Genomic DNA, 19,742 nt, shown 5'->3' with positions numbered 1-19,742 from the left:
GAAATTGGGGTTTTCGTTACGGAACAAGCGTAATAGGATAGTCGAAAACATTTGCTTGTGGTATTCACACTCCTGCAATTCCAATCTCACTTCCATTACTGGGCATGTTGGATCAGCATCAACTCCACATCGTTTGATAATACAATTATGAGGCAAACTACCTTGTGCTATGTGCCATACAAAGGTATTCACCTTGGGAGGCATGGTCTACTCCAAATAGCGACATCGATCCAAATATCGCAGTAGTAAGTACGTACGTAATAATTAATTAATTACACACTCGGTATTTTTTTTCGAGAGACTGATTCCGTATATTAGGTGCTAACGTTCATAAAAGTTAAGTTTCTAGACTTGTAAAGCTAGTTCAGTCCTCCTGTGGCTCTCTCTCTCTCTTGTTCTCGAATTGCTTCGAATGGCCTCCGAGGCTTGCAAAAAATTGTTCGCCCATATTGTTTGGTACTACTACTGGATTTGACTGGAGTCTAGAAACCCAGTCCAATATCTATTAAGCATTCCATCTTTCAGATTGTACTATTATACATACACGCAGTCAAGTCTTAAAAACATTTTCCTTATTTGTGGAATAACGTCTTAAAACTTCAACCACTAATACTCATAAAGGTATATATGGATCAAACATGTAAAAATGATATCAACGTGTTTTCTTGCATGCTACTACTCTCTGTTTCATAATTCTTGTCGTGGCTTTAGTTCCAATTTAAACTAAACAGCAAGAATTATGGAATGGTGGGAGTACTTTTTTGTCATGTCTTTTTACTCTGGACATATGCATTATGTATAAAAATCTGGGTCAAAATAGTATATTGAAGATCGTAAAAAAATCAGACACAACTTAAACTTTGAGATGGGAATACAAGTCAAAATTTGAGAATACTAGTCCGGCCCTTTACGAAAACTGCACGCAGCTTTCGACCAATCATGATTTCCATTATTGTTCACTATTACTCACATATTTGGCAGAACACTGTTCAGTTTGTCCCTATTACTTACAAATCGGATCGGCGCAATTTGTCTGATTGCGTCAACAGTACATGTACACATGTTACAGCCTAAGAAAAATATCAGTCAGTTGCTGAGTGCTGAGCTGATACTTCTCACAAGTAGCTCCTATTGTTTTCTGAGCCCAAGATATGAAGCTCCAATTGCCTCAACTTGAATTCCTAAACTACAAGGATCTGCTGCTGTTGGAGTTGCTAAGATACACAGCTAGCTCTGTCAGCCATAACTGCGGAAATCGGCAAAAATCAGGCAAACCTACCATATATTGCTGCTGCAACAGCTTATTGTGTAGATGGGTGGACACCCACGGATTCTCCTGGTTTGCGGCCCAATTATATATGCTTGTCCCTTAGATCCTCTGACAACGAATAATGCCTGCGGCGCCTCCATAGCATAACCATCTCTCGCTGCCTCTATTTGTGTTCCATCTCAACCGATGCAGCGCTACAGATTTGGGAGGGAAGGCCTCCAAGTCGTCTTTAGCGTTTTCATCAACTGGGCCGTTGTGCATGCCATCACTCTCTTGCATTAGAGCATCAGCTAAAACTAGAGCACTAGTTTCTCGGCCTTCATCTAGCTCACCATCTCTGAGTTCTGGATCTACATGTTCTGCAGTGTAGTTCAGCAGGCATGTCAGGCAGTAAGCCAATGATATGACTTGCAGAAAAATGGAGAGGGTTTTACTTTACTTTTACCTGAGTTAGTGAGAGTCCGTAGTTCCTCTTTCCGCATATCGTCCGTTTGATCTACATCTTGGCATGATTCTGGACCCTTTTTCGTGACCAGAGGAACATTCGATAAAGGAGAGCTTTGCAACGTGCCACCGATCTTAATGACTGTCCCCTCCTCTGCCAGTGAACCACAGAGGAAATAAGGTACACGGTTCCTCCCAGGTTTCTTCTCCCAGAATCTCTTAGTAAGCTACACGTGTGCAATATTCATTTAGCACACAGATCTGGATGACAGGTACAAGTAGATAATGAATACAGGCTAGCGAGTTCACCTGGAAGCGCACAGCAGTACCATCTACCACGCAATAAGCTGCTTGACCTGTATACAGGCAAAGAATTATTGCCAATTCAAGAATCATATCATGCTTCAGTATGATATTTTTACAACAAGCTACTCATTCTCCTTACTTCTGTAGAGATTTAAAAAAAAAAATCAAGTGTCCAAAATGTAGGAGAGCATTGTTAAAATTATAAATATCACAAAAAAGAAAATCAAGTATCCAAAACAGAATCTTATCAGAGGTGAATATAACTAAAATAATAAACAATTCAAGTATTATTATATACGGCAAATAACATAATTATAAGCTTTATATTCATTTCTTTGACACAACAGTCCAAGAAAAGGTACCACCCAAGGCTTCTTACTAGGAAACTTGTAACTGCACTCTGCTTAGGCCGGATATTGACTATGATTAGGCATGGTTCTGGAAATGTACCCGTAATTTCTGAGACATGGACGTCCCATATCAAATATTCTGATAATTGATAAGTACGAATGCCCTGAGTTTTAGTCCCAGTGAATGGCCTTCCGGTGACAGGTACATCATTGGCTATTGTAGGTAAGCTGAGGAACTTCAATGTACCATCTTCCAATGAGATGACAATACCTCTGGACATGAAAGATAATAACAGTTAGCATTATTAACCTAGTAGACAGAATTTTTTTTATAACCTGCACATATACATAGTAAGGCCATGTTGGGAGCGAAGTAGAACTTTCAACCCATAGAGATTTTACCACTATATTTTACTAATCCAGACCATACCGTTATAATCAAGGGAAGCCTAATCATGGACAAAAACACACAAAAAAGGAGTGGAATACAATAGTTTTGATTAGCCATCCTTCAATGTCAATCAATTCCAACCAAACATTACAAGCCACCTGAGTCCTATGTCTCCACTATGTTTAGGACAAGCGAAAGGATAGGTCTGGGATCTATGTCATGTTCCTCAGGGGTTTATAGACGCAGCAGTTTTGACAAAAATGGATAGGCCTAGTCCCCAATTTACTTGCCCCACCAAGGAAAACATGGTTGCCTTACCATGTTGATATAGGGCATAATGGTAACTAAGCTATCTGATGCTTGATTAAAAAAGGGAAAACACCAAGGTAAATTTATTAAACAGATAAGGTTAAAAGATGGAAGAAAAGGTTGTCGTATTGATTCAAACAAAATGCCAGGAAGAACTGGCTTTAATTCAAGCACAGTAGACATCAGCAACAATCACTGTTAGTTGGGTCAATAATAAAGAATGTAACACATTAGATCTTCACAATAAAAGGAGCATTTCCATTAGCCATTTCCATGGGTAGATAAAGTCGTTTACTTTTTTCATGCCTAATTGTAGTCAATATATGATTAGGCATGGTTCTAGATCATTTAATTTTTTTCAAGAAGACACAAAACCTTTGTGTTTCTTTTTATTGAAAAGGTAGAAGAGTTCGAAGTACAAGCTACAGCAGGGCCTAGATCAACACAAACGTAGAGCACCAATAGCAAAGCAACAAAGAATTAATGGAGAATCATTTACGTTTTTAAGAAGCCATAGTTTGTTCTGTAAACAAATAATAAAACTACCTTAGCAACTTAGCATGCTGACAAATCAGAGATCAAATGAGCCATGGATTGCATAAGAACATAAATAAATCATTTTTCTTATTTTCTTGCAACTGTGATTTGCATTTCAACTTCAGTGAGAATAGCGATCTGCATATGAAGTTACCTAGTTTTTAACTTAAGAAAAAAAATGGAAAACAAGACAAAACCAAGTCACTATCTCACTGGGTACTGAAGGAAGCTGAGTAACATTAGTGTCTGCAGGTTTTGTTTACTACGGAAGGAATCAGACATATTACTACAAATCAAATGAGATTTATTTGCTGCAAATGGGACAAAAATATTACCTTGCATCCTTTAACCAATGAAGACTTAAAACAGCCCTTGGGGCAGTAGTTAGTTCCCACAGAGGACGGTATGGATCTCTGCAACAAACGAGTTTTATGGATGCAAATCAGTATTCAAATATTGCAGCCCATTCAAACAATTATGGCGGAAAAAGGTTGTGAACCCAACAATCATATTATTATCTGTTCACAATATTTACTCAATTAAGGTTATGCTGGTGCAAGGAAATTTGAGTCTTCAATAGTAGCTGCTACACCACCTATCATTACTTACTTTCGCTTCAAATTTTCGTAAAACTTGAGGACAGCTGTGGCCTGTTGCAACTAAAAGTCATGATTTTTTGTTTTTTGTTGAAAGGTGTTCCATATATGTTCATATGAGGATAACAGATTTTGCAGATTAAATGCACCTTTGTTTATTGACCCAAATGTTATCATTACAAAACAGCACAAGAAAGATGCATCTTTCTAAAAACTGCAAAGTGCAGCCAATTCACTTGTGGAAAAAAATTCCTGGGTACAGCTGCATATATGCAATATCAGAAATGGGGTGGCAAAGAGTAGTTTGTCCACAACAAAGATTAGAATTATTGATTACAGTTCCTAGTAGAGTTTATGCTACCTTAAATCCCAGAATTTTAGGCCATCATCTCCAGCAGTGACAAAGGTGTTTGTCTCTTCCTCACTGTCAAGATGATACGGAGTCAGACTCAGTGCTTACCTTTTGGAATGGAATAGAAGTATAACACAACTTAGTACCTTACATATGGTGCCCACGAGAGGGCTCTGATGGGAACAGACTCAGCAGTGACACACATAAAAGGTTTTGAATCTATACATTAACCAGAACAGCCGATTAATATAACACACAACAAAATAAAATAAGAGATATGCAGTTCAGGAAATCCAATAGCTTGCTCTTTAACATGTGAAAGTAAACAGTTCCCGAGTCAGACATGTCATCTGAATGGCATAAGTCATATGAAATACCATGAAAAGGGAGGTAATAAACCATTAAAATACCTTGTGCTGGCAAGTCTGTAGAGAACTTCCATAAAGCAACCTGGAAGATCAAAATCCAACAATGAAAATTTTCGGCACATCACCTTCTAACCAAACGGTGCAGTTATTAGATCTAAACTAAGAAAATAATTTACTACAGGCAGAAAAGATACCGTTCCATCATGACATCCTGCCAGTATCATATCATGAGGAGAAGGCGACCAATCAACTGTCAAGGGAATGCTGTTTACCATTACAAAGAGGAAATGAATTAAAAATGAAAATTCATGCCGACGAATTTAACAGAAATATTAAATCCACCACCTAGTTTAATAGCAGAACGATGAAAGTAAAAGTTGTAATACCTCTGTATGTTCCCGCACTTCACTTTAGCACACCTAAATACAGGCCGCAGCTTTAGAAAGCGAGGGTCGGTACCCTTCATCAAAGAAGATGAATATATCTTCTGGATTATGCTTGGAGATGGAACTTCCCATCTGTGCACAAAAATGAATAAGTACATAAATAGTGATATTTAAAAAGTGATGGCAAAACGATTCAAAATTATGATTTAGCATAGGATGTACTCACACTTCCAGTGAGCCATTTCCCAACAGTATTGCAAGAAAACCCAAACGTGATTTCTGTTCTAACTGATTTTGTAAAGGAGGCTTCCATTTGATGTCCCAAGCAACTTTTCCATTATGAGCTAAACACAAGACGACCCTTGGTAGATGAATGCCCTTGGGGATTGCAGAAAGGTTTGAGTTTTCTGCACAAGTAATTATATTATCATTTTTACTTGATTTTTGTATTGGAGATACTTCTGTATTTTCCACTTCAACAATCATCTGGGCACTATCTTCAAAAGGAGCATGGACAACTTGATTGGCAGCCTCACCATCATTCATTTCCATGACCTCACAGTTAATAACTGTGCTCTTACATCCAACCAAACCAGCCTCATTAGTCATGTCTTCACTCATAGATGAACCCGATAGTTTGGGATCCTCAACAGAAGACAAATGATTATTTGGCATGATGGATGTGTAGGATGTCTCCATCTTCTGTACGTCATCACTAAGAGCCAGTGAGCAAGTCTCATTCGGAGCAGATTTCTTTGTAGGAGGTCGTACACGCCTTCTGGTGTAGACAAGTAATTCTTTCTTGCACTTTTCAACTGAGACCACATTGTCACTTGGTTTGGGAGTTGGCTGATTGTTTTGTTCTTTGCCACTGAATGTGGTTGAAGAACTACACTCTGTTGAAACAGACTTCTTTCTATGTTGGGCACTTGATTCTTCCTTGTAATTTGCATTGCACAAGCCAAGTGCTAATGATGCAGCATTCAAATGGACATTGCTCTTGGTTTTCCTTGGTCTGTCCCTTGTTTTTCTCAGACTTGGTTCTGCATGATCAGCAGTAGTTGCAGGTTTTATCTTTCTTGGTCTTCCCCTTGGTTTTCTCAGACTTGGTTCTGAGTAATCATCAGCAGTTGCAGGTTTTATCTTTCTTGGTCTCCCCCTTGGTTTTCTCAGACTTGGTTCTGCGTAATCATCAGCAGTTGCAGGTTTTATCTTTCTTGGTCTCCCCCTTGGCTTTTTCATACTTGGTTCTTCGTGATCATCAGTAGTTGCTGGTTCTATCTTTCTTGGTCTCCCCCTTGGTTTTTTCATACTTGGTTCTTCCTGATCAGCAGTAGTTGCTGGTTCTATCTTTCTTGGTCTGCCCCTTGGTTTTTTCAGACATGGTTCTGTGTGATCATCAGTGGTTGTCAGTTTTATCTTTCTTGGTCTCCCTATCGGTTTTCGAGGAACTGATGAACTCTCAATGGAGTAATTCTCGTCTGGTATTTTTCTAGGCCTTCCTCTACGATTGCTCTTACTGTACGCAATCATTGACTGATGAGGATCTGCCTCTTCAAAGGGTGCTACGAGACACCAAACTTGAATGATACCTCTGCCAATCAATGGCATACCAAGCTTATGGTAAGAAGAACCAGGAGGATGAGCAGCAACAGCAAGATACTGCAACAGATAGAAAATCGTGATCAGCTCTAAGTACCTCATATGTTCTACTCCCTCCGTTCCTAAATACTTGTCTTTCTAGGCATTTCAACAAGTGACTACATACGGAGCAAAATGAGTGAATCTACACTCTAAAATATGTCTACATACATCCGTATGTAGTAGTCATTTGAAATGTCTAGAAAGACAAATATTTAGGAACGGAGGGAGTACTTGTTATCTTTTTTTATATCCAAATAAATTCATGCAATTAAAAAAACAAAAGATTACTATTCATAGACACTGAAAAACAAGCGCAAACCATGCAATGAGCCTGCATGCAAATGCATTTGAGAAAAGTACTTTGATGGATGTCCTGAGGTTTTCTTAGACATATTTCTATATGCCAACATAAAGTAATACAGTTGAGTAAAACAAATCAATATATCATTGAGATGTGGGTTTGGGAGCCACTATAATGGCATTTTTCTCATTGCTAAATCTGGGCGATGAACAAAACATTTCTCCAGATAGTCTTACAAGGCAGAATCTGGATAATAAGATGACAAACGAGCTTTTTTGGAATCATGATTCACAACAAAAGAGCTACTAGTTCATGACCATCAGTCAGTTGATCACAACCTCACAATTTACACGAGAACAAGGCTTGTCGCACAACTTTGGGCACCAGTCCAGCGACCAAACACTTCCCCCAGCGAACAAAATGAAATCAGAACTGCAACAATTAAGATATTTAATCACAGTTCGCTCAAGATGGTTCACCACAATCATATGGATAGTGTAACAGAAAAAAAGTGAAAGAGGGTAGAAATACGGAGGTCAAATTTAGTAGCGTATCCACGTCTCACTAATTTATGACACCACTGATCTTTCAATTAATGAAACAACACAAGCTATTGTGCGGATTGCGTACGTCTCTTTTTATCAACAAATCTCCCAAAAGCAGCAGAACCTTGCATGGGTTGACAGCAGTTGATGACCCAACTCACTCCTGGACCAAGAGAATACTGCTTGCATTCTCAAATAACTGTACTTTTTAAAGTGTGCAGTCCAAGATTTAAAGCTTTGATCACTCATATACACAATAGCACAAAATGGTATTTGTATATGGGTTAATGGAAGTACATATCACTAATTATTTTTATCTGATAACTTTACTAGTATATAACTAGAAAAGATACTGGTCAAAGGGGAAATGCTAATTCGCGCGCGCGCGTTGCAGCGCTCACTTCCACACATGTAATTTTCTCCCGATTTGGAAAGTGGCGGGTGGGGGATTTGGATAAATAAGAGTGCCCCCCCCCCCCCTGTGCAGCAATGCATGCCTTAATCAGCTAGCTGAATCATGCGCGCAAACCTCATTGACGTGGTGGGGCCCAATGGGTTCAGCCTGTCGGCCGAAAGACTAGCTTCGGATGGTGAAAGAGTCCTTTTGGGTCAAAGGTGTAATTGAAATCAAGTTATGTTGCATGTGAAACAACAAGGAAATTATTGTACTTCTGTAGAAATCCTTCACCAACTACAAGATGAGAATAGGTACTGGTCTGCGGAATACATTAGGTCATAACTTCAATACTTCAAATAACACAACCAGAGGAACTTAAATCATAATGTATCTCTCCACAACAATACTACCTTGAGTAACTAGTTAGGGAAAATCATGTAACAACATAAGTAGATTCTCAAAAGTTGAAGAAGTCTAGATTATATATATAGAAATAATACCTGTCTGTATTCTTATCCCTCCCACCTTCCAAGTGTGTGACCTGCATTGATTCGCACTTATATTATCCAAGAAATCAACTAAAAGCCTAAACCAAGAAATTTAGGCTCACAAAATTAGCGCCAACAATCAGTTTTAGTATTACTAACCTGAGGAAAAGATGCAGATGAGAACTGTGGTAAGGTTATCTCAGGTGTGTCATCTGCGGATGAAGCTGGTCCAGCGCCGTAAACGAAACTCACACCTTTTGGCTCATAAGAGAAATGCCTCCATTCTCTGGGAAGATAACAAACTATCGTTATCAATAGATCAAATGTCTGCAGAATGAACTCTGGTTAATCCAAAAAAAGACATTTGATGGCTCTGTTTAACCATAATCTTAGCACGTTGCAGTTACATTGGCAGCATACCTAATTGGAGAACACAATATATCTTCTCCTATTCTTCTTACTAGTTAATTACTCTATACTTTCCTATTTTCGCATTTTAATGTTTCTTGGGTCACTGTAAGTCCATTCTGCCGACGGGCCCAAAACTGAAACTTGCCAATTTTATCACGGCATTGCGGGAGCAAAGGGAGAGCGGTTTTCACCTGAGGAACGTCACTGAGGAGGCGAGCCTTTCTACTTCGGCGTCAGGGAACCCCGGCTGGGGGTCGCCGGTGGCGAGCTCCGAGATGGCGCGTACCGCCCTGGAGAAATCCTCCTGCGACTGGTCGAACAGGCAGACCTCGGCGCCCTTGCCGCCCTCTTCCGCCTCCGGCCGGAGTGGCGGCGCGGCCATCGCCGGCGAGGGGGGGCGGCAGGCAACCAGTGAGGGGTCTCTACCTAGGGCATCTCACAGATCAGCAATCAACATTCATCTCCAAGAAGCCAAGAAGTGCCTACTGTCAAAAGAAGAACCAACCTTCGCGAGGAGGGGCGACGCGAGGCCGGCGGCGTCCTGGCCAGGAGAGGGGCGATGCGATGCGGCTCAGGGGCGGCCGGGGCAGGGGAGGAGCTTGGCAGCGGCGGAGTCCTCGAAAGGGGAGGGAGAGCGGCGCCAATCGGGGCCGCGCGGCCCGAGTCGGGGATCGGGCGAGCGGCGTTCGGCAGCGCGCGGAGAAGGAGGCCGGACGACCTCCCCCGTCGAGCGGGCGGACCAGCGGCGCGCGGCGAGCGGCGGCGGAGGCGCGACCTGACCTCAGGCCGCAGGACGCTATCCCCTGACGAAGTGTCGGATTCTTCAGATAAAAAAGTCGTGACAGGATCGGGTTCAGTTAACGGACGGCGATCCTTGCCTCTTCCCTTGGGGCCCCCGCTTGACGGCTGAGATCGATCGATTTCCATCCTATAACTATTCGCCGATCCGGTCCGCTCCTGTGGGCTGTTGTTGGCCCGAGTGCTGCGAGCTGCTGCAGCCCTCCCTGTCCAATGTTGCAGTTCATCAACCTGCGCTTCATTCCCCAGAGAGAGAGGCTGATAACCGGCAATTCAAAAGGATGAACAGATTGAGGATGGTTTGAGAAACAGATCTAGAACTCTGAGTTGCATTTTCAGATTTAAGATACCAGGGGTGAAGAAACTCCAAGTCAAATTTAAAAAGAAAATTCAGTTATTATTTTCATTTGATATTACTATAGATGCCATTGGTATGGTGTGATGCATGTCAGCCCCATAATGTTCCGCAAGTCATCCAACCATATTACATACGAAAATTAAGTGAGAATAAAAACTAAAATCCAAAAAACGTTGATCTCCAAAAGGCAAGCGCGGCTGCTCGCTGGTCACCCGAGGCAGGCTGAGGTGCCACCGGGTCCACTTTGCGCCATGGGAGCGGGGTGCCCGTGTTCTAGTACCGCTGGCATATCTCCACGCCGATGTAGGGCCGTTGCCGTGGCGGAGCGGGTGGCAAGATTGAGAAATTGGGTGTGTCCCTCCTCGGCCCCAACAAGCCAGACAACTACCCGGCCTCCCAGTCGTGCTTCCCTGGGATCCACTTCCACACCACTTCGTGCTTCCCAGGGATCCACTTCCACACCATTGTGGCCGGGGCGCGACGGGCGGCGACGCTTGTTAGGGTTTGTCATGTGTGTGGGGGCAGAGGGAGAAGATGTGTGTGGAAGTGGACCGACACTTAACTTTAACTTGCTGTGATCAGCACCCTTGTGTTTTGTGTATGTGTAGTTATGTACTACTTTGAATTCCAAAAAAATTGTGCATGTGAACAAGTCGACTATACTCTTGCTTTATTGCTCCCCGCAAATAAATTACTACAGATTTACATCTATTCTCTCCACATCAACGGAGATGATATTCATGTCCACTCCAGCAACAAGGTTACACACCATCTAAACCACCATAACCTTGAAGAAAATTAGTCTCTCATGATCAAGAAAGCCCAAATTCAGACAATACTGACTGAAACAAAGTAGAAAAGGCCTCAGCGGTAGCCCCATCGTCGGCCTTAATTTTGAGCTTGGCCTTCGGTGATGCTGTGTTCACAGTGCACTCTACAAGGTAGAAATCAGCAGCCCCAGGTTTCTGACCATAAAAGAAGAACTTGCAGTTTGGAGGCTGACCGCCTGAAGCAACGCATTGAATGTAGTTGCTTTGCATATGACGAATGAGCGATTGGGGATTCATCAAAGAAGCTGCCCCTTGTGGAGTTAAAGAGCATTCCTACAACAGAACAAAGCCACACAAGAGAAGAAAGTTTGTTAATTAATTACAGATGTCGAGCTCATCAATGTGATGAATTTCAAGGGCGGACCCATACACGAACACGACAAACAGCAGCAGAGCATCACACGGAATCCTCTTGTGATATACTACCGAAGTCCAAAGTAAAATCATAATAATCTCAAACCAAGTGAAACCATTTAGAGGAACATAGAACAGCACTACATCAGAACGGCTAATTTCAAACTCAGCTGAGGCGAGATGAGCTTCATGGGAAGACAAATTAGACAGCGGCGGAACATAGGATTTCACGCGATCACTTTGCTAAAATCATAAGAAACTTGACCAAGCAATGATAAAAAGACAGACAGAAGAGTATGCTGCGTGCGCTGCCCATAATCATGAAATGTAGCAGGGACAAAAACTTAAAAGCAACGCACCTGAGAAACAGATAATGCTAGTTGGCTCCATTTATTCTGGAAATCCCTAGGATCTAGCACAGGCCTTGAGTCGAGGGCTAGTGCACGGGGTGGTGGAGGGGCTGGGGCATCAGGAACACCATTTCCGAGGATCATCGACACTGAAGTCAAATGTGTGAACAGTCAGTACCTCTGTTCTAGAAGTGACAATAATAAGTTGAGTTATCAGTAGTGACCGCAGTAAGAAGTGACAACAATAAGTTGAGCTATCACTTGAACTCATAGCAATAAAAACTAGAACTATGTACACACACACAGCTTGGGTCACCAAAATCTAGAATTTTTCTTCAACTCCAGAAAGATTTCACAGGAAGATTTTTCTTTAAGTCCCGTCCATCACGGTTACAGGAATTGCAGAATTAGGGACCAACTTACATCGAGACTGAAGTTAAATGTGTAAACATTCAGTATGAATTAACTCCCATCACGGACTTGAGTGTACATTGGCCTTGCGATTACCAAGAAGATCGAAGATGTCTATAATTTTTCATCAGAACTAAACTTTGGCGCTAGAATCTAGCGCCATGCCTAATTTACAGTGCATATTTGACGCTAGAATCCAGTGTGTCAGAAGAGAACTAAACTTTGACGCTATAATCCAAGAAGATCAAACAGGACTGCGCAAACACAAAAATACAGATCGGTGACAACGGATAGACTAACTCCAAACAAGAGAATGAATCCGTGTGTGCAGTACTACATATATTTGTGAGATAAACGAGAAATTATTGCCCTAATTAATTCCGTCTAACCCAAGAATTTCTGCAGCTTACTACCGTAGTAAGTACGTATCAGTTCGCCGTATAAATTACTACTAGTACATAGTACGAACTAAAGAAGACTCACCGGCGAATTTCAGGCGATCACTTTCCTAGGCGGGCTAGTCGGCGCCGAAAGGCGGAAACGATGGATTAGATATCGAATTATCGATCGATGCTCCTGGTCAGCCTCCTGGCGCTTTGTCTTCTTTGGTGTGGTGTGGTGTGGTGTGGTGGGCTACTGGGCCGAACAAATTGGTATCCGTATTGAGAGAGACATCAGACATGGGCCGTTTGTGGGCTTCAAAGGGGCTAAGTAGTCGTACCTACGACCCAGTCCATCGAGTGCTCAACCAGCAGCAGCGACCGCACGCACGATGACGAAGGCGATGGAGACCCAAGGAAGGATCCTCTGCACTGTACCACCAGACATGGACTCATCAGCGGCATCACTCACTGCAGCAAGAAGAAGAAGAGATCCGCCTCCCTTTCGCCATCGTCGATGAGTCACCAGCGAGCGGCAGGTGCGCCGTCGGGTTGATTGTCGCCAAGGCCGGCCGCACGCCGCCGTCGCGCCAACAAGTTTTTTTTTTTTTTTAGAAATGCCAACAAGTAGTATACTCGGTGCCGTCGGGCCCGGCGTGGGTCATGTTGGGCCGAATATGTTTACACAGCGCGGCATGCGGGGGCTGCCCTGTCCTGGCTCGAAACGTGTCATCCCACGCTGCTATGCTCCGCCGTCGCCACTGGTTAGTCCATCGGGGCCCGTGCTCCGCTGCAACCGCAAATTCTAGAATACTGCTCGTTCCTATATGCTGTCTCGATCGCGGGCTCTGCCTGCGGGTAGCCCGCGCCGCTGCGCTCGAGTGGCTGTGCCTGTGTGTGTAGACCCATATCGTCGGATGAGATATTTCTGCTCTTCATCACTCAGCTTGGGTGGTCTCCTCTCCCCTGCTGCCTGGATCGAGTGGCACAAGCAAGAAGCAGACCACACTTCGCATTGCATTCACAAATCATTCTTGTCCGCTAATTAATGGCTCCGGCTAATCGCCGGCGACCGGGTGATGCCAACGGCAGAGGCAACCAGGCCGGTCTAACGGAGCAAACAAAACAAAAATGAAAAACAGACACCACATTCCAGCAGCTAGCAGACACAAGAGTTGAGTTGACACACCACGGATCAGAGCTTCCATCATCCATTTATTCATCCATCCTATTAACACCATCCGGAAACAAAAACAAAAACTCTACAGCCCCCAACCCCCTCCCTCCCCTCCTCAACAGAGGCCCTTTCACCTCTCAGAGCAGAGCATACTGTTTGGACTCTGAACCTATCTATCGACACAGAGAAACATACCACAGAACCAACCAATTTGGCTGCCGGCAATATATACACAAGAGCACCACCTGTTCGGCTGTCTCCTACCTCCTAAATTTCAGACAACTTCACCCTCCCTCCCTCCCCCCTGCATTCCCCGCAACGGCGATCGATCGCGGCCGTCCTCCAGCTCACGGCAAACTCAGCTGAGCAATTGCACTAGTACATCCTTCCTGCTGCGCCAACCGCTGCGATGCCATTGAACGGGGGAATGTAGTAGGCCGAGGGCCGTGCCTCGGCCTCGGGCGCCACCCTGGCGTCCCTGAAATGGTGCAACGGCCTGTAGTGCGCGCGGTCCTTCTCCACCTCATGTTGCCTGTCGGAGCAGTCCGGCCTCAGGTGGTGACTGGCAGCCGCTGCTGGAGCCCCCGCGGGGTCCCTCGCCATTCTTCGACCCATTTGTCGATCGGTGAAAGCCGCGTTCTCGGTTGGTGTCGCTGAGGCAATCACTCTGCCCGGTCGGGCTGCAACAGTGCCGAAGATGAAATGTGTTAGACTGGTGCTCTCTCTGAAGTTCAAATGAAGAGGTACCAGACAAAAGCAAACAGGACCAGTTACCTGCTGGAATCCTTTGAGGAGCTTGGGAGGCCGGACAATTTGTTGTAGGAACTGGGGTAGAGTGAACTGTTGTAGTCCTGCAAGCAGCCAATCAAGGGTTAATAGTGAAACTCAAACAAAAGTTCTGTATTCTAGGGCTCCACACTTCTAGATTAACTAATGCATTTTGGTAGTTTTAATCAGTTTCAACACAAGCTATGTATGGCGGCACAAATAATTGAGAACCAGATATAATTGATCACATTCAGAACAACTGTATTTAAAGTGTAAGTTACCTGGGCAGAGAAACATGCTTCCTCTCGGGTGCCCCGCCTTTTCCTCCATCTTCCTCCAAGTTCGCAAATTGCCTCCGGAAGTTGTCGACGGCACTGCATAACAGAAAATTCAAGAGCCATGATGAGTATTGCTACATATATAGACAGAATAACAAAAGAGAAAAGAGCTTAAAGATACTATGTCAAGATACAAACCTAGGATATAGAAAGTTCGTTTTCTCTGAGCCGTTGGTGTAATCCTTGAGAAGCTGAGGGTGGTACTCTAATATCTCCCTGAATATAAGTTCCTTGACGTCCTCTCTGGTAAACTTTCTCCGTTCAAACTCAAACTCCATTTTCGAAATCGGTTGGCATGATGGTTCTCTCTCCACTTTCGCAAGGCCATTGAAATAGGGATCAGCCAACGCCTGATTATGCATACAACACTCGTTAGAATAACATATAGACAACCTTGAATATGTGATTTTTTTTTGAAGTAAAACAAATGACAACACAAAATACTAGTAAAATGAAAATCATCTTGTTTCACTAAAGACATGCCTACCTCTTCAGCAGTGGGTCGGTCCTTTGGGTCAAATGCTAGAAGCTTTTGCAAGAGCTTGACTGCTGCAGGATCTGCTTTGGGGAACTTCTCTGAAAAAGGTACTGGCAGTTTCTTCCTCATGCTGCTCAAATACCTCCTTGCCTTTTCATTTCGAATCTGCGGTGATAAAAAATATTAGAGAATTGGACCTTATGCTTGAATAATTGATTGACGACATTTCTGCAAACAGTAAATCATACCCGAGAAATAATCTCAGGCGACGGTGAGCCTAAGAAATCCGTCATCATATCCAACTGTTGAACCACATTTTTACCAGGGAACAAAGGCTTTCCTGTCAAGATCTCCGCAAAAATGCAACCAATGCTCCATGTATCAATAGCCGGTGAATACTGCATTGAAGGAGTCAACTTAGTGTCATCAAGTTAATATAGAAACAGAAGAGGATAAACAAATGATGGCAAATGTAACACCATGTAATGTATATCAATTTGTACACAACTTCAGTGCTTGAACAAACACCTTGTTATAACTACGAGACTGTACTCCTCTAAAACACAGTGATGTATCCAAAGATTACAGAATAAGGATCAAAAGCTACTACTAATCACCTAGAATCTTAGGCTATACAACCCTATAGAATGAGGAAGTAGCGGAATGCCACAGACAGTACTAAAATGAACAAAAGCACAGGAAGAGGAAATTATTAATTACCTTGGTAAAGAAAGAACCACAGAGCTCCGGAGCTCTGTACCACCTAGTGGCAACATAGTCCTGCAAACCATGTTGGGGAAGACAGTGAGCTTTAAGTTTCAAGTAGGGCTCTTTTGTACAGAATGTAGCATTCTATCGAATCTGTCAAGCAGAATTGACAAAACCAGAGTATTGTGGATCAAATCTAGTAAACTGTAGAAGTAACATACCGTCCAGAAAACAGTTGTAGGGGTGTCATTGAATGCAACTCTTGCTAGTCCAAAATCACATATCTTGAGCTTGCAGTTTGCATTTGCCAATATGTTTTTTGGCTTCAAATCACGATGATAGACATTAGCTGCAGCCACAAAGATTAGTCATCAGCACAGAGCAAGCAGGCAATACATAACAAGAGATGATAAACATTTAATTTTGAGCAATGCAGATGAAAATAGGACTATCATCATCATTGGTTAAATGAAGTGAAACTCTAAATAAACATTGAAGCACCACAGTGATGATACTATACTATATATAGAACTAGAAGAGCTTTCTTCTTTCAGTTTCATTGGGGGGGGGGGGGGGGGGGGGAAGAGGGGAGAATCAATCTCGAAAGAAGACCCTTATATAATTACCAGTATGGATATATTTGAGCGCACGGAGCATCTGATAGAGAAAGAACTGGTAGTGCTCCTTTGTCAAGTCATCATTGGCCTTGATAACCTGGTGGAGGTCTGTGTCCATGAGCTCAAAGACAACAAATATATCCTTGTAGTCTCTCCTGGAAGGAGGCAGCATTATGTGCTTGATCTGGACGATGTCGGGGTGCCTGAGAAGCCGGAGAAGCTTGATCTCGCGGAGGATCCGGGCGGCGTCGGTTATGTGCTCGAAGATGTTGGACACCTTCTTTATGGCAACCTTGTCGCCGGTCTGCCGGTCGATGGCTGAACACACAACTCCATAACTCCCTTTGCCGATGATTTCCTCGATCTTGTATCTGCTGGCATCTCCATATTCACTGAAGAAACTCATCACGTCTGAACTCTGAACCTGAAAATTCGTGGAGAAAGTTAGCACAGTGCACATGGCAAATTCTCTTTTGCAAATGAAAAAGACATCCAGATCAGGCGTTGGCTTGAAAAACAGCCACAAATTCAACCTAGCTTATAATAGTTCAGATAAACAAAGACATATATTTACAACTTGGAATCATAATAATACGTGTAACAACTACTACTGATGCGCCATAATCGGAACTTTCTCGGCCAGTACTCACCCACCCAAAATCAGAAAACTGACAGCAACCAATTCATCAGAGAACAAATGTCAAGAGGCTGATGAACGACCCCTCCTGAACATATATATATATATATATATATATATATATATATATGTATATATATATATATATATATATATATATCCCTTTGGCTGAAAAAATATCGGGAAACTTCTAAGCAACTCCTGGGTAGGCATGGATTCCACGGACTGGACTGAATATATGCGCAGCGCCAGCGTTATCCAATCTCTGACTTAAAGGAAAGTAACTGCAGATTTGGATAAACTTGCCCGGTCACCGAATCGAATACTACCCCATTTACCAACCACGGCGACCGACCGACCGACCCCTCATCAACATCTGCCAAAAGAGGGGTCTCCGCGGCGCTGAAGCGAGAGATTTCCCAGGACTTGAATAGGAAACAGAGGGCGGATATGCCGCCGCCTGCCCGGGGATTTGGACCCGGGGACCTCCTGGTAGCTAACAAGGCAAGAAATCGCGGCGCGAGCAAGCCAATCCGTCCACCTCGCGGGCAGGAAACAGACTCCTCTTGTTTGGGGAAACCCAATCCTCCCCGAAATCCACATCTTTATCCGCCCCAAATCCAGGAGGGAGAGCGCCCCTCTATCCCAGCACGACCCAGCCCGCAGAAGCAGAGCACCGCGAAGGAACCCATGGCCGGCGCCGACAAGGCAGGAAATAAAAAGAAGAGGAGGAAGAAGAAGTCTTTCTGCGCAGAAAGCGACTCTGTCCGTCCGTTCCCCCACCTTGCTGCGCTGCTCGCCGCCGCCGCGGGCACCCGCATTTGCCTCCGGCATCCTGGGGAGCACGGGAGGCCGGCCGCCGGGGGGGGGGGGGGGGGGGGGGGGGGGTAGAAGGCCGCGCCTCGCCTCGCCGCCGGTCCGGTGCGGTCCGCGGCGACGTCACCCGGAGGAGGGAGGAGGGGGCGGTGGTGGGTGTTAAACAAGTCCAAGCAGGCAGGCGCGGGGAGGTGAGCTGAGCAGCACAAGGGCGACGCGAGGTGCTATTAATAAAAATATTTGGGCTGGGGTGGACAGTCTTGTCCCTCCAGTGGAAGGGGGAAGTGAGGTCTGGTTCTGCTGTAGTTCACGGGTAACAGCGAGGGTGTTTTAGGTATTTCCTTATCGGGTGCGGGTTGGTCGGCTTGGGCTACTGTCCCTTTGCGTGTGAGTGAGGACAGCACGGGTGCTCTTCAGTGTGACCCGTTAACCCGCTTATATATGCGTCGTGCAAAAAAAAACATTGGTGGTTGTAATTCACGCGGATGCCGCACACCCGCCGAGGAGTAGAGGCGAATCTACTGTACAGGCTTTAACAGGCTTGAGCCTGCCCTCCAACCAGATGGGTTTTGTTTTTACTACTAGTGATGATAACGGCCCAGCCCAGCAAATCGGCTACTTCTAGGCCCATCCAAGAGCACCTCCTCGCTTGTTCAAGCGTGTCCTCCGTTTACATTCTAGAGTCGCTACCGATACCACCTACACGCCGCTCTTGATCGCATCTAGTGAGGACTAGAGTCTGTGAGCTAGAACTGTTTTTGGAAAGAAGCGATGCGTCGTGACGAGATACCACGTGCCGCCCACAGATGCTTCCTAGAGGCGTGCGTACACGATATGCATGAACTCCAATCTCGACAATGTATGAGCTAAAGGTGTATCTACAACATAAATTGGTATTGGTAATGAACTTTCTATACCAAGTTTCAGAGAGAAAATCGACCATTTCTTGTCACCGGCGAGGATGGGGAGAAGAAAAGTATAACTAAAACTATAAAAAGGAAGTGAAAAGATCTGAATGGGACTGCCCCTTGCGTCGTAGGTGTGTGCAGACCGTAAATAGCGCACACTATAACAAAATGACTCGAACCTTGTCACGCTGCTCGCCGCCGATGTGGGCACCCGCATTTTCCTTGAGCATCCTGAGGAGCACGGAAGGCCGCGCTTCGCCGCCGGTCCGGTCTGCGGCGATGTCACCCGGAGAAGGGAGGAGGAAGTGGTGGTGCGGTACTGGGTGTTAAACAAGTCTAAGCAGGCGGGTGCGGGGCAGGTGACCTGAGCGGCAGAGAGGCGAGGCGAGGGGGTATTAGTATAAACATTTGGGTGCGGGCAGACGGTCCTGCCCCTCGAGCGGTCTGGGGAGTGAGGTCTGGTATTGTTGTAGTTCTCGGGCAGCAGCGAGGGTGTTTATGGTATTTTCTTATCGGTGCGGGTTGATGGGGCTTGGGCTAGTGTCCCTTTGCGTGTGAGTGAGGACAATATGTGTGCGTTTCTCTTTCGCAAAAAAACATCGGCGGTTGTAATTCACGCGGATGCCGCACGCCCATAGAGGAGTACACGATACCGCCTACATGCCACTCTCGACATCGGCTACCGAGGAGCGGAATCCGTGAGCTAGAACTGAATTTGG

General features: G+C 44.4%; 2 protein-coding genes across 4 annotated transcripts; both read right to left on the bottom strand.

The window, feature by feature from the left end:
* Positions 1-907: 907 nt before the first annotated feature.
* LOC147992732 (uncharacterized) lies at positions 908-9,918 on the bottom strand. 2 transcript variants are annotated; one of them, XM_087531558.1, is made up of 16 exons: positions 9,601-9,918; positions 9,287-9,521; positions 8,844-8,970; positions 8,697-8,737; positions 7,593-7,686; positions 5,536-6,971; positions 5,310-5,441; positions 5,118-5,187; positions 4,966-5,005; positions 4,702-4,774; positions 4,565-4,627; positions 3,943-4,020; positions 2,471-2,643; positions 2,024-2,070; positions 1,716-1,941; positions 908-1,629 (listed from the first exon to the last, which is right to left on the bottom strand). In XM_087531558.1, the coding sequence occupies exons 2-16, from the start codon at positions 9,475-9,477 to the stop codon at positions 1,370-1,372; spliced, it is 3,051 nt and encodes a 1,016-aa protein (XP_087387684.1). In that variant the 5' UTR covers positions 9,478-9,521; positions 9,601-9,918; the 3' UTR covers positions 908-1,369. The 2 variants fall into 2 exon arrangements, with proteins under 2 accessions (XP_087387684.1, XP_087387688.1); XM_087531562.1 differs by having other exon boundaries at positions 9,287-9,517.
* Positions 9,919-13,773: 3,855 nt separating this feature from the next.
* On the bottom strand, positions 13,774-19,392 carry LOC147992731 (mitogen-activated protein kinase 7-like). Of its 2 annotated transcripts, none has more exons than XM_087531566.1 (10): positions 19,203-19,392; positions 16,672-17,086; positions 16,267-16,394; positions 16,058-16,117; positions 15,586-15,735; positions 15,347-15,502; positions 14,998-15,209; positions 14,803-14,895; positions 14,528-14,604; positions 13,774-14,433 (listed from the first exon to the last, which is right to left on the bottom strand). In XM_087531566.1, exons 1-10 carry the CDS (start codon positions 19,251-19,253, stop codon positions 14,129-14,131), a joined length of 1,647 nt encoding a protein of 548 aa, XP_087387692.1. In that variant the 5' UTR covers positions 19,254-19,392; the 3' UTR covers positions 13,774-14,128. The 2 variants fall into 2 exon arrangements, with proteins under 2 accessions (XP_087387692.1, XP_087387689.1); XM_087531563.1 differs by lacking the exon at positions 19,203-19,392 and adding an exon at positions 18,083-18,309.
* Positions 19,393-19,742: the final 350 nt, after the last annotated feature.

This window comes from Triticum urartu, chromosome 1A, assembly GCF_056163025.1.
Source record: "Triticum urartu cultivar PI428250 chromosome 1A, HENAU_Tu73, whole genome shotgun sequence".
NCBI classification, from domain to species: Eukaryota; Viridiplantae; Streptophyta; class Magnoliopsida; order Poales; family Poaceae; genus Triticum; species Triticum urartu.
Note: the sequence above shows the minus strand (reverse complement) of the source record. Positions and strands in the feature narration are given on the sequence as shown.